The sequence below is a fragment of the Ammospiza caudacuta genome, chromosome 3 (genome assembly GCF_027887145.1).
Source record: "Ammospiza caudacuta isolate bAmmCau1 chromosome 3, bAmmCau1.pri, whole genome shotgun sequence".
In the NCBI taxonomy this organism is placed as follows: domain Eukaryota; kingdom Metazoa; phylum Chordata; class Aves; order Passeriformes; family Passerellidae; genus Ammospiza; species Ammospiza caudacuta.
This window is the reverse complement of record NC_080595.1, coordinates 35,906,665-35,918,830: the sequence shown is the minus strand read 5'-3', so window position 1 is coordinate 35,918,830 and position 12,166 is coordinate 35,906,665. Positions and strand designations below refer to the sequence as shown.

General features: G+C 35.8%; 1 protein-coding gene across 1 annotated transcript in view; it reads right to left on the bottom strand.

The window, feature by feature from the left end:
* Positions 1 to 12,166, bottom strand: part of SDCCAG8 (SHH signaling and ciliogenesis regulator SDCCAG8) — a 104,751-nt gene that overhangs the window by 27,173 nt on the left and 65,412 nt on the right. Inside the window, exon 16 of the mRNA XM_058800741.1 lies at positions 11,346 to 11,477. Coding sequence (XP_058656724.1) covers positions 11,346 to 11,477 — 132 coding nt within the window. The remainder of the gene's footprint in view (positions 1 to 11,345; positions 11,478 to 12,166) is intronic.

Below are 12,166 nucleotides of genomic sequence, written 5' to 3'. Positions count from 1 at the left end.
TGCATTTCAGTAAATTATCCATGTAGTTTTTATTTTGACAGCTCTCTTTACAGCAGTAAAACAAAATGTGTGCATTGCAAATGGCAAAGATTCAAATTTCAGCTATGTTTATCCAAAATAGCACTGAACTGCTTCTGTACTTATGCTATACTGCCTACAGCCTTACGGAAGGGGAGACAGATGGGATGAATTTAGCAGGGAAACAGCTGTGGCTTGAAGAAGAGACAAGCAAAAGTTTTGCTATCAGGCTTCATTATGTATCAAGGTACCAGTAAAATGTGTATCCGTAAGGCAGCCAAAAAAGTGTTTTTCATTTGACTAGTGATAATTACCTTTTCTCAACAGCTGACAATGTTCTAAGCACCATTAAATAGGTATAATAATTAAGCAATAAGATAAGACAGGCAGTGCCTTGCTGGGGATTATTGCTCGCCTCGGGTGTGTTGCGAGGCACAGGGCTGAAGGGTGAGTGACTTCAGCCACCCGAGAAATGTAATAATCCCTCAGAAATGCACTGCCTGGAGTGTCTTCTTGCTATTAAAAATGGAAATTTAAAAAGGACAAAATGCTAGACACATTTCCTGTGGATTTTATTGACATGGGTTAACATTACAGGAAGTCAATGCAGAAACTCCATTTCTGCCTAGCCTATGAAAGTCCTTTCCCAAGGACACATATGTCTCTGCTCAGCTTGTTTGTGCGTTTTATTCACAATACTCATTTGAGAAGCACAAGTATTTGCATCATCTCACACATGTGTGACAAGGCACAAAAGATTGTAACAGCCTTCACAATGGTAAAAGTTAAAAGTGTTCTTAAGTCATGCACTCCCAAACATTCATTCTCTGCAATTGCCTATGTTTGGTATCAATTTAAAGACAATTTTTTTTTTTTTAGTTCTAAAATTGTGTGTATCTCTATATGCACATATGCATTTTTTAATATATATACAAAAGGTCAGCCACTCAAATGATCAAAGCATTAAGGAAAAAAGCCAAACAAAACAACTCAAAACCCCCCCAAAACCTTTTTTGACTACATGCAAGTCACATAGCTAAAACTAAGGCAATATCTCTGGTAGTGTGGGAAGTGCTAGCGCAGCACTCAAAAAAATTACACCGCTTTACATAAGCCGAGAAAGTTTACTGTCATTTCAGCCATGTCACTGAGACAACTGGAGACCTGAAACTATTTAGCAACCTTGACTTGAATCAAATCAGAATTCTAAAGACCACTCAGAATCAGGCCCCAAGTAATGAGATATGTTTGGGTCAAGAATCCACTTCCATCTGTAACTGAAGGTGGAATCTGGGTCTCTGAGGTTAAAAAAATTTTAAAAAGTTAAAAATGTCCTTTCCCCTTTCTTCCCCTCCATACATGACTTTACAGTTCACAAGAGAACAAGTTAAACAAACAAAGAATAATCTTATTATCCTTTTTCCATTTCTTTCATATTTTCCATCATCACTATTTTATTCCAGAACCAATCTGAGAAGCCCTGCTGAGAAGCACACAGAACACCGTCTGGAGTACCCTAGAAATACAGATGCTAAGTAGGTCTTATCATACTGTCCTTCCTTTTAGACACTTCCATAGTCTCTATTTCACTAAAACTTTTTCTAGTAGCAATTGAGGGGTAACACATTTAAGACCACATTTCTAGAAACTAGCCCAGTGCCTGTTACTATTTAACTGCTACCAATTAGCACTATCACAAGGCTTAATAATGACAGTTATTTTTTAGCATTTAATTTCTTATAGGATGGCAATTTTTTTAGAGCGCACTCAGAAACTGATAATGAATATGACTGGAGCTCTGGAAGTTCAAGTCAGAAAAGAAATAGGCAAAATAAAGTTTTATCTGTGTTTCATCTGACAAAAACACTGAAAAAACCTGGTCCCTGGTCTCATAATGCATCAACTAAGAACTTAGTGAAAGATGGAAACAAACAGCATGATAAGAAAATATCCCACCTTCAAGTGCAACATTGGCATGGAGCTAGTGACATAAGACACATCAAGGCTAAACAGATTTAAGAACTAAAGGCTAAAGAAATTTAAGAATAGGTTAGATTTATATATGGAAAATGAGAGTATCCACAGTTAGATCAACTTCCAGAGGAACAGTATTGGATCCTGCAGAAGCAATCAAAACACTGAAGTTATTGGGAAAAAGCAGTCTTCCAATAACCTTGCAAAACTCCATCACTTATGATATTAAAACATAAATTGTCATTAGATTTGTGTCTCCTTCTCTTACAATAACCTTGAAAGGAGGCAGGTGAATAGATTTTGTTACAGAGCTGGTAAATTTTCATGACACACGACACACTTGCAAAGCTCTTTAAATGTTACTCATCTGTCTTCATTTTCAGTTCTCCACTATATGGGAACGGAGGGTTTTAAATAGCCTTTGTCTGAAAATCTCAGAATCATACACAGCCATCAAAACTAGAAAGAAATCTGCTACCGCTTAAAGTAATTTGCCACATGGGTTAATAGTTAAATTTTACTGTAATTGTGAATTCACTGAAGGCTTAATAGGAAAATACCAATTACAGTCAAATATCCCAGCTAGGTATTTGCTGCTGAACTACTGCATAGTGGTAGTCTCACTGTGGTTATTTGAAAAGGGTTTGGGTGGGTTTTTTTGTGTGGTTGTTTTTTTATTATTTTTCTGACACATCACAAGGATATCACAAAAATACAGTACAGAAAATGAACTTTAAAAACGCAGATGGAAAGCAATAAGGAAGAAAGAAAAGAAAGTGATTATAACAGTCAGAGACTTCAGGTTAATTTTTTTAGATGGTCAAAAACATCAAAATTTGTTAAAAATTGTTAAATGTTTTAATTGGAACATGGATAGTTAGGGTTGTCCTCCAGAGTTTATACTACATTGGAAAGACTATTACCCTTTTGGCAAGGTAGAAAACTTTATTCTGTAATTCTGGGTACATTTGAGCCGGTAACTTAAACAAACTCAAGCTAATTTGAATGACCAAGACAGATGTGCTTTTTGTTGCTTTCTCTTGCCATTACACAACTATGTTTTTATGTTCAAGACAGCAAAGGAGCACATTGACCCAGCCTGCTCACTTATTTCTCATCTCTGAGGAAAGTGGTGAGGGAGCTGGTCCATAACTACCACCTTGGACCAGAGGTGCTACTACCAGGCACTGAAGGCAAAGTATTTTAAAGAAGATATGACAGTGGTGAAAGGACAAATTGGTGGATTAACATAATCATGTATGACCACCAGAAGCAAACCTTATTCAAAATTAAAACCCTTGAGGCGTGTAGCAAAGGTAGGAGAATAAAATGGGGCTCCCTGGAAAACAATGGGTGCATTTCTATCCAGTTATGCACATCTTTTTCAGTGTCAGTTCTGATCTGCACAGCAACAAGAATTTCTAGATCTTGCCGAATCAAGGAGAGTCTGGGTTGAGCTGTCAAAGACATCACCTTTATCCACCTCCATTTTAGAGGAATCAAGAATGCTTCGTTAATGCTAAATTAACATTTAAATTTGAAAACCAACAACTGTGCTGACAACAGAAAGTAACAAGAACAGCCTGGAACCTTATGTTGTGCTGTTTTATATCACACATATTTCAGGGCTTTTTACATTCCTAGTAGACAAGAACACAAGCTTACTATTAGTGAGCTGTAGGCTTTGACTCAGTTCATGATGGCATGAATATGAACTATTCCTCTTCTGTTTTGGAGAAGGCAGAATACATTAAAGTAGTAGGGTAGCAGATACTCTCAGAAGTGGACCATTACCAGACTCTTGCAGAGGGGGTGTAAGCCAGAGAGTTGGTAGCTGTTGAGCACAGGAACAAACAAACCCGGCTATTTTCCCACTTAGCTTTTCTTTGAGACATGGACTGATACAACCTTCCCAGACATCATCTTCCAGTTCCTCAAGCAATAAAACTGTGGTGGCCAGCAGTCTTGATGTGCAAAGTGAACACAGACACTGTGACTTCCCCTCTACAGCTTCTTCCTCATATTGACTGTATTGCTATGCAATTAAATCAAGTGCAACATTAACTAATCCTTAAAGAATGCACTTCAGATAATTATCAGCCCATTAACATGATCTCAAATGCAAAAAAAGGCTGCAACAAATTCAGAAACAAAAGGAATATATAAGGACATGGAGAGGTAATTGGAACATGAGAAACTGAAACATAAGCTAGATCAAGCAGTTTTGGTCACATGAACCCTAAACTCTTTGACAGCTCATTTTTTGATTAAGGAAATGCAATAAATCTTACCAACATTAACTTTAGCAAATAAATATCATGCAAATTAAATATCATGCCCATCAGCAATTGTTAACTAAGTCGTTGACAAGTACCTGACTAAAACAAAGAGCACAGCCAACAGGAACAATTGAAAGGGAAGAAGAATTCTCAGAGAATTTCTTCACATTTAAACAGATTTTTGAATATTTTGAATTATGACTCAGCACAAAAAAGGAGGAGTAGGCTGATAAATTTAAGAGATGTTATCAGCTTTGAGAAAGTCTGGGATACTGCACAGAAAGAAAGAGATGACTCAGAAGATTGAAACAGCAGACACAGGATGAAAGTCTTACACTATATATTCAATGTGTTCTCAGTTCATAGTAAAAGTCTCTGCTGAAAACTTGAATTTACTTGGGAGAAAGACGTCCTGGATGCACTTCTTAGTGTAGCTGTCAGAAAGGCAAATGTGACTGTAGGATTCATCAGTCAACAAATTTCTAGTAAATATATAAATTCTATATATACAAATATATTCAAATGTCCCCATCCAAGACCCAAGAGAGTTTTGATTGCCCATATTTAAAAAAGATCAACAATCAGAACACCAAGGTGATGAAGAGCTTATTGCAAAAAGAAGAAAAAGGAGGAACACTTTACTTGTAAGCAGAGGTAGGACTGAATAGACACATCCATGTCCACAATTACCAGTGGTAATTGCATTACCAGTGCAGATTCTTTTGCAGAACTGCTTGTCCCAATATTGGCTCAAAGACAAGTAGGTACAAACGAAACAGAGCTTAATTCAGACCAAAAATAAGAAGGATCCCAATGAAAAGATCAGTAGAATAAGTTGTCCAAATTGGAATGGTGAGGCCTACAGAGGAGCTCAATACGTTCTCAAAGAAATATATGTGTGTATAAACTATATATAGGTACATATATTTTAGATACACACACTTGGAAACAGATGAACACAGTACTCTGTGACCTAGAATACATCGTACAGAACATTATTAAGTTCCCTAAATTTCTCTCTGGAAATTGGGTAGGATATTCCCCTCTGCTTCTTATTTGCTTCTTAAAGCTGAGAACTTATTTGCACACAATTTTGCAGCATTTCATGAAAATCTTGTATTTCACTCTTTGTATCCTTCAATTTTTCTAACAACTAAGAAAATTTTTGCTTTGAATGTCTACTGTTTATGTAGTTGGGGAATAAATCCTTAAAAACAGTGTTTGAGGTCTTACATAACATTAACTATTTTGGATGGGAATATTACACATATAAAAGCATAAATAATAGATGTATTTATACCACACTATATACATACACCTACTTTAACTGAGAAAGGGAAAAAATAGTTAAAAAGATATATAGTAAATAGACAAATGGTGAACAACAGAAGAATAGGGAGGGAGACATCCTGAACATGCAACTTCTATTCCAGAGATTTTGAACTGTGAGCAAACACCCTAGTATTAAACAAGACTCTGGCAGGATTTGCAATTTATATATGTGTCTTAAGTGTATACACACTAGCCATTAATTATTTCCTAATAGCAGGTCTCTGGAGTACACATTTCTCAATCTAAAATATGAGTCTATTAAATAGTAATAAAATAATTAAGTAACAGTGACAACCCCACTGGCTGGATAGAGCTGGGAGTTTTATCTGTTTGCACCGCAGTGCTGACACACGGTGACCACAAAGCTTTTTACAAACTCCTTGCATGAAGGGCTGCACAAACAAATATGTATCTCCAATTGCTACAGCCATCCTGCTACAGCACAACCACGCCAAAGATACATGGTGGGAGTAATGATGCTCAGGAAAAAGTGCAGCACACTGCTCTTTAGACATTGAGACAATGTGAGTATCTCTATATCTTTAATACCAAAGGTTCTATGGACACTAGCTATGTTAATCTTTATTTTCAATTCAAAAACGAATGTGCTTTAAACTAAAAAGCCAGCAAATAGTGCATTTTTAATCTATGATTGCATTGCTAAACAGATGATTGGTCTAATAAAATATAGGAACAATTACCTCATTGTGACTTTAAAAATTATACTAATCTATTGGTAAAATAAAGAAGACAATGTATTTAACTGAGAATGAAGTGGACTGGAAGAAAATAAAGGTCTTTCAGGTAATGACATAACCTAAATTCATCCATCCGTCATTGTTTCTTGCAAACACATATACATACAAAAAGTACTTCAGTTTTAAGGAGAAAATGTAAAATTTCAAATGCAACTTGTTTGCTCCAGTTATCAATTAATAATTTTAATGAGTAGTTCTACTGAAGATTTGACAAGAAATCTGAAATTTCTATTCAGCAGTGTAATAGTGACAGCAAACTAGCTATTGTGATTTTACATAGCAGATATTTGAAAATGTTGGTGAATTCTCTCTAGATATGTCTTAATTCCCATAGATATGTGCTCTCTTAAGCATACATGATCTTGCATACCCTACCACTTAGTAACAAAACAAAACAAAAAAAATTAATGGTGGAAAATAGCCTTTACAATCTTTGTCAAACTGACTATCACATTTTCACTCGAGTGGTCTGTTTAAAGATCCATTTTAGCTACCCTTCCAGATAAGCTTATCCATAAGAATCCTACATTTGCCATAGGTAGAAAACAAATATAATTTGTCACATGTTGTGCCATACAGACATTTCTGCACAGTTGCTGCACCACACTAGAATGTCTGAAGGGGAAGACACCCCAGGTAGTTGGCTGCAGACACATCTCAGCAACATGGCACGTAGTTCCAATTTGACACATAGAGTCTTTATAAATCCAATGTCTATGAAGTCAAACAAATCTCCTTCTTATTTATAGTAACAGGCGAGAGCAGATCTCTGCCGTCTTGTTACACAGATGGTTGTAACATTTTTATAGTTAACTTACAACCACTGATGCCTAAGGAATAGACACACATCTGCCCCAAACTGCCAGTCCTGTAGGCTCTTCTTTTTAACTTTAGCTAGCAAAAATACAGTCGAAATACGTCTAACAGTGTCACCTCCAAAAAGCTCCCACAACAAAAAGCCCCACGCAGATTTGCATTAGATGTATTATCGTTGTTAATGTTATACAGATTGGACATTGATCACACACATTACAGCAAAAATTACAGTAATATGAACCATAACCACAAGATCTGAGAGAAAATTCATAGCCCCAAATTCCATATGCTGAACTTTAGAAAAATGTTTGGAAAGAAACTCATTACAAGCTTCTAAATTTATGTTTTATTAAAAAGATTTAAAAATAGTCCTATATTTCATATAAACTACTGTCCAAATTATTTTCTTTTCTTTAACTGCTTCATAAAAAGTAAAGGCATGTCTGGCTCATCTTGAAAAAAAGAAATAAATTTCCTAGGATTTTCTTTTCCTGCTTGAAGGTCTTCAACAGGAAACATACATGGAAAAGAGCTAAGCTATATTTCATTAAATGCCTCTCATTTTAGATACTGGCTGTCCACAGAAGCAATCCTCTAAATAGCTGAGTTACAATCAAATACTTGTTTTACGAGACGAACAGATGAAGAAAAGTAAAGCCATGATTGAACCTTGTAACTGTAAGAGTTGTCAATTAAGTTCAGTGAAAGTTCAAACATCCTGATGAAATCCTGACCCATGGCAGCTTGGGCAAATGATACTTATTCATATATATGTTCAAACAATAATAGATCTAGACAGGTTCTTGTCTTTTTCTTCTTACTCTTCAAATTGGAAAAGAGCTTGTGAGAAAGTGGATCTGCATTTACATAACAGGTCTAACTACAGAGGTGAAAATGCACACCTGGGAATTCAGTTTGAAAACAGATTAAGGAAAGAATGAACCAACTTTATACATACAGTTAGCCAATTCATCTGGCTTTGAATTTTCCTTCATCTGGTATCTATTCAAATTATGTAAGGTGGAGCACCAAAAAAAACCCCCAAAAGATAGAAAACTTTTAGTTTTGCTTCATAGTATTTTTATTCTTGGCTAGTTTCTACCTTTACATCTGCCTTATAAGAAATTCTATACTTTCTGTTATCTGCTAATTTCTACTATGAACACAAATCTACAGAATGGGAATTTGAAGAATTTAATAAGACAGTTTGCTTTGAGGTTAAAAATTTATAAAAATGGACTCTGCTACATAACAGACAAGAATTTCAGCAAGATTCATATCCAGGAAGATACACATGATGACCAGCTCCACTTGGACTCATAACATACCACCTTAGTTAGTCCTGCAAACCATACATCCTTCAATTCAAGTCTGCCTCATTAATATGTGACAATTGTATAATTTAGGATGGACATCTACTTCTTTTAATGCCATATTTCACTGAGTAAAAGCACACCAAAAAGGCTGGGTATTTCCATTACACTGAAAAGGCTGATTCCATACCCCGTTTAATGAGTGGCACTTAAAGTAATCTCTTTCTTAGAAATTTGCTTATTTAATTTTGGACTATATTCATTTGCATCACACAGAGGTAGGAATGGCACTAAAACACTTTTCTTGTTCAGTTTCAGGAGTGCAACTATTATGATTGCCAAAGCATTTTTGCTCCAAAAGAAATTCTGATCATTTAGGTATTGTTTCTGCCACAAAACAGTTCAGGGCCTGTCATGCTGTCCCTGGATAAAACAAGTATGGACAGTGATATCTTCTCAAGCAAATATCACAAAACCCCATTTTTAAAATGCAAATGTTAGGTTCCAAGTTTAGCAAAAATAATTTTAATAAGAGAGATTTTCTGAAGCTCTAGAATAACAGCAGCTAGAAAATTAGGTCAGAATGCACTTTGTGGGACTATGTTGCAAAACAGCCACTGCTATTTGTAGCTGCTATGTGTATATAAAGGAGAATACAAAGGCAAAACAAATGTATTAAGAAGTAACCATCATCAACAGTATTTTGCTGAGATTATTAGGATCTAAGTGATGGATGAAAATCTGAGGCAAAATACATTATTATTATTTGTTGTTCTGCTTTCACTAAATAGTAAAGTCAGATATCTATTTTCAAAATCAGAAGAGAAAAATCACTATTTTTATTTAGTAGAAATCCTTCAACATAAATATATCCAACTGGGAGATTTATTTGTTGGAGTAGTTATTCCTTCTGCTTTTTTCACCTAGATTTGTAAACTTCATGACCAATTTACAGCATTTGGGAATTAATCCTGAAAATCAACTACAGTTTTCACATGGAAAAATAAAATTAGATTACACTGATTTTTTTAAAGCAGTGTAGAGTATCAGCCTTGTCACTTATTAGTTGGAATTAAAATTAATAGAGTGCAAGATGACAATTAAAAATATGCTAAAAGAGCCATCTCTTAAAATGCTGGTAAAGTATATTGTTCATGTTTAGAACACCTAATAATCTCTGCCATATTTACATATTCTAAAATATTAAATAAGACAAATGCTATTACTGCCCTGTTTTCTCTGTTGTCTGCAAAACAGCAGCAGAAGGTAAGGCATTGCCTGCAGCATGACCACTCTGCTTTCAAACCACTTTTGTGTTCTGGATTAATGCTTTCAGTCTTTTCTACTGTAGAATCATTGCTGCTGCAGCAGAGAATGAGCAACATTTTCCAGTAGATCTATCTTATTTATAAAAATAGATAGAGGAAAGGTTATCCTAAAAACTTGCAAAGCACTTTTAAATTCCACTAGATACTCATAATCTACAGAAAAGCAGCTAGGAGAAAAAAGAGGGAGAAAAATTTTTTCTCCTGAAAATAACCTCAAATCCTCAGTCCTGCATATGATGAGAATCCACCATAACTAAAGAAATCAAAAGGGAGGTGAGATAAATGGAAAGATTGTGTGGTTACACAGATTAGGGACACAGTTGCAGCGTTTTGAATTTCTCTGTTCTCTGAGCTATAAATGATGATGACAATCCAAGGTTACAGGAGAACAGGATGAGGTACAGACAGAAATCTGAAAGGGAAGAGGAAAGAAGCAGTTCTGGACAGCCTAGATGAACACATGAAGTGCTTGCAAGAAACAAGATTATAGACAGAGAACAAAGAGATGGCAGTAAAAAAAATTAAAAATCAATACTTTAAAGAAATGAGCATAGAGGACTGGCTGCTATAATACTTGCAAGCTCTGCTCCTCTCAGGTGGTCAGTGATGAAAAAAAGCAAAAAGAATTTTTCCCAGTAAGGGCTGTCTAGTCCAAATAAAGTTGAACTGCATTTTGCCCTTGACTACAGACAAGATGTAGCTTGGATGAGTGGATTTGCAGAGTTACGTCTCAGCCTTTACTTCATCCTCTACCACCACAAGCATGTCAAAACGACCTCCAGTGCCCGTTACACTTAATGTGGAGTGGAAAGCAGAACAAGAAAGCGTAGATGAACTTTCTGGAACCAACAGGAAAAGACTCCACAGTGATCTTTGAGGAAATCTAATCCATATCACAGCACAAGCCATTATCAGTCTGGAGACTCTGGCCAGAACAGTCAATTGATATTGGTGAAAATATTTCACACTAGCCTTGCTGCAGCTGCTCCCAGCTCATCCTGAGGAAGTCACTGCTTCTCTGAAAGGCTAGTGGTGCCTGGAAATGGTATTTCTCTGGTTACTGTGATTTTCAGTAAAATTTGTCTGTTTGTACAAATGATGGTAAACCCCAAAAATACAACTATTACATGGCATAATGGAACACACATCTGTACTCTACATTCACATCACTGAATAACCTCTTCCCTCCTTCCTTCCCAGCTCCCCCCCCCTTTTTTTTTTAAATGGTAAGACTATTCATACAAGTTAGAGCAGAGAACAGCCGAAGCAGCCCACACACATATGTACTAGGTTTAAATTCTTTGGAAGACTATGTTGTTCAAGCTTTCCTTTTATTTATCCAAAATGGCACAAGCAAAAGATGTTAAAAAAAACAACTTGACAGAATGGTTGGGGAGGGGGAAGGAGTGGTCATTTCATAAGGAAAGAATATTACTTTCACACAACCTCGTGTCATTTTTATGTTTACACAACACGACTGGTACAGTTGAGCATATCACATACTGACAGATTAACAGGACCTCCTACCTTGACTTCATTCTCTCATGCATTCTCCCATGCTGGATACATTGTTGTTCCAATTCATCATTCCGTTTCTGCATCTTCTCCAATCTGCCACGAAGATACTCTTTTTCCTGACTAAGCTGGTTGACTTCAGATCTACAGAAGTAAAACAAAGCGATGATGGATGTTGTCAGATTTTATCCTGCAGTGTGCCATCAATATGTGGCTTCACCATTTATAAAATTCCATACATTTATATGTAAAGCATAAGCTATTACTAGAACTTACAGAAACAAAATGCTGTTTCAGATAATCTCAAGACAAAAGAATATGATACTGGGTGGGTATCTTCTAAATATGCCACTGGCAATCACTCAATTATAGGTTGGCTGTGCTAATTTCAGCCTAATTTAAACAGGCATGCCATTTGGCATTATGCATCTATGTTAAATAAGATCAATAAATGTAAATTCATACTTGTTAAACAAGAATTTGGCTAACATCTTGAAAACACATTTTAACTTCTTTATTAGCAAAAGCTAACATTTCATTTTAAAAAACAGTTACTAAAACCTTGTTCAACCTTTACTCCGTTTTATAGGTTGAACTCTCAACAGTTCACAGGTTGAACTCTCAATAGTGGTACTGTTTTAGAAACTATAGTAACCTCCTGTGTCTAAAATAACATTGCACAGATTAAAAAGACATCAACAACAAAACCCCCATAAACCCGTCCCCCCAAAAAAACACTCACTCCCAATAAAAACCCAAAGCCTCACTAAGAGGAAAATTAACTAAACTTTCAGAAACAAGGGGCAGATCATACAGGCATACACTAATCTACA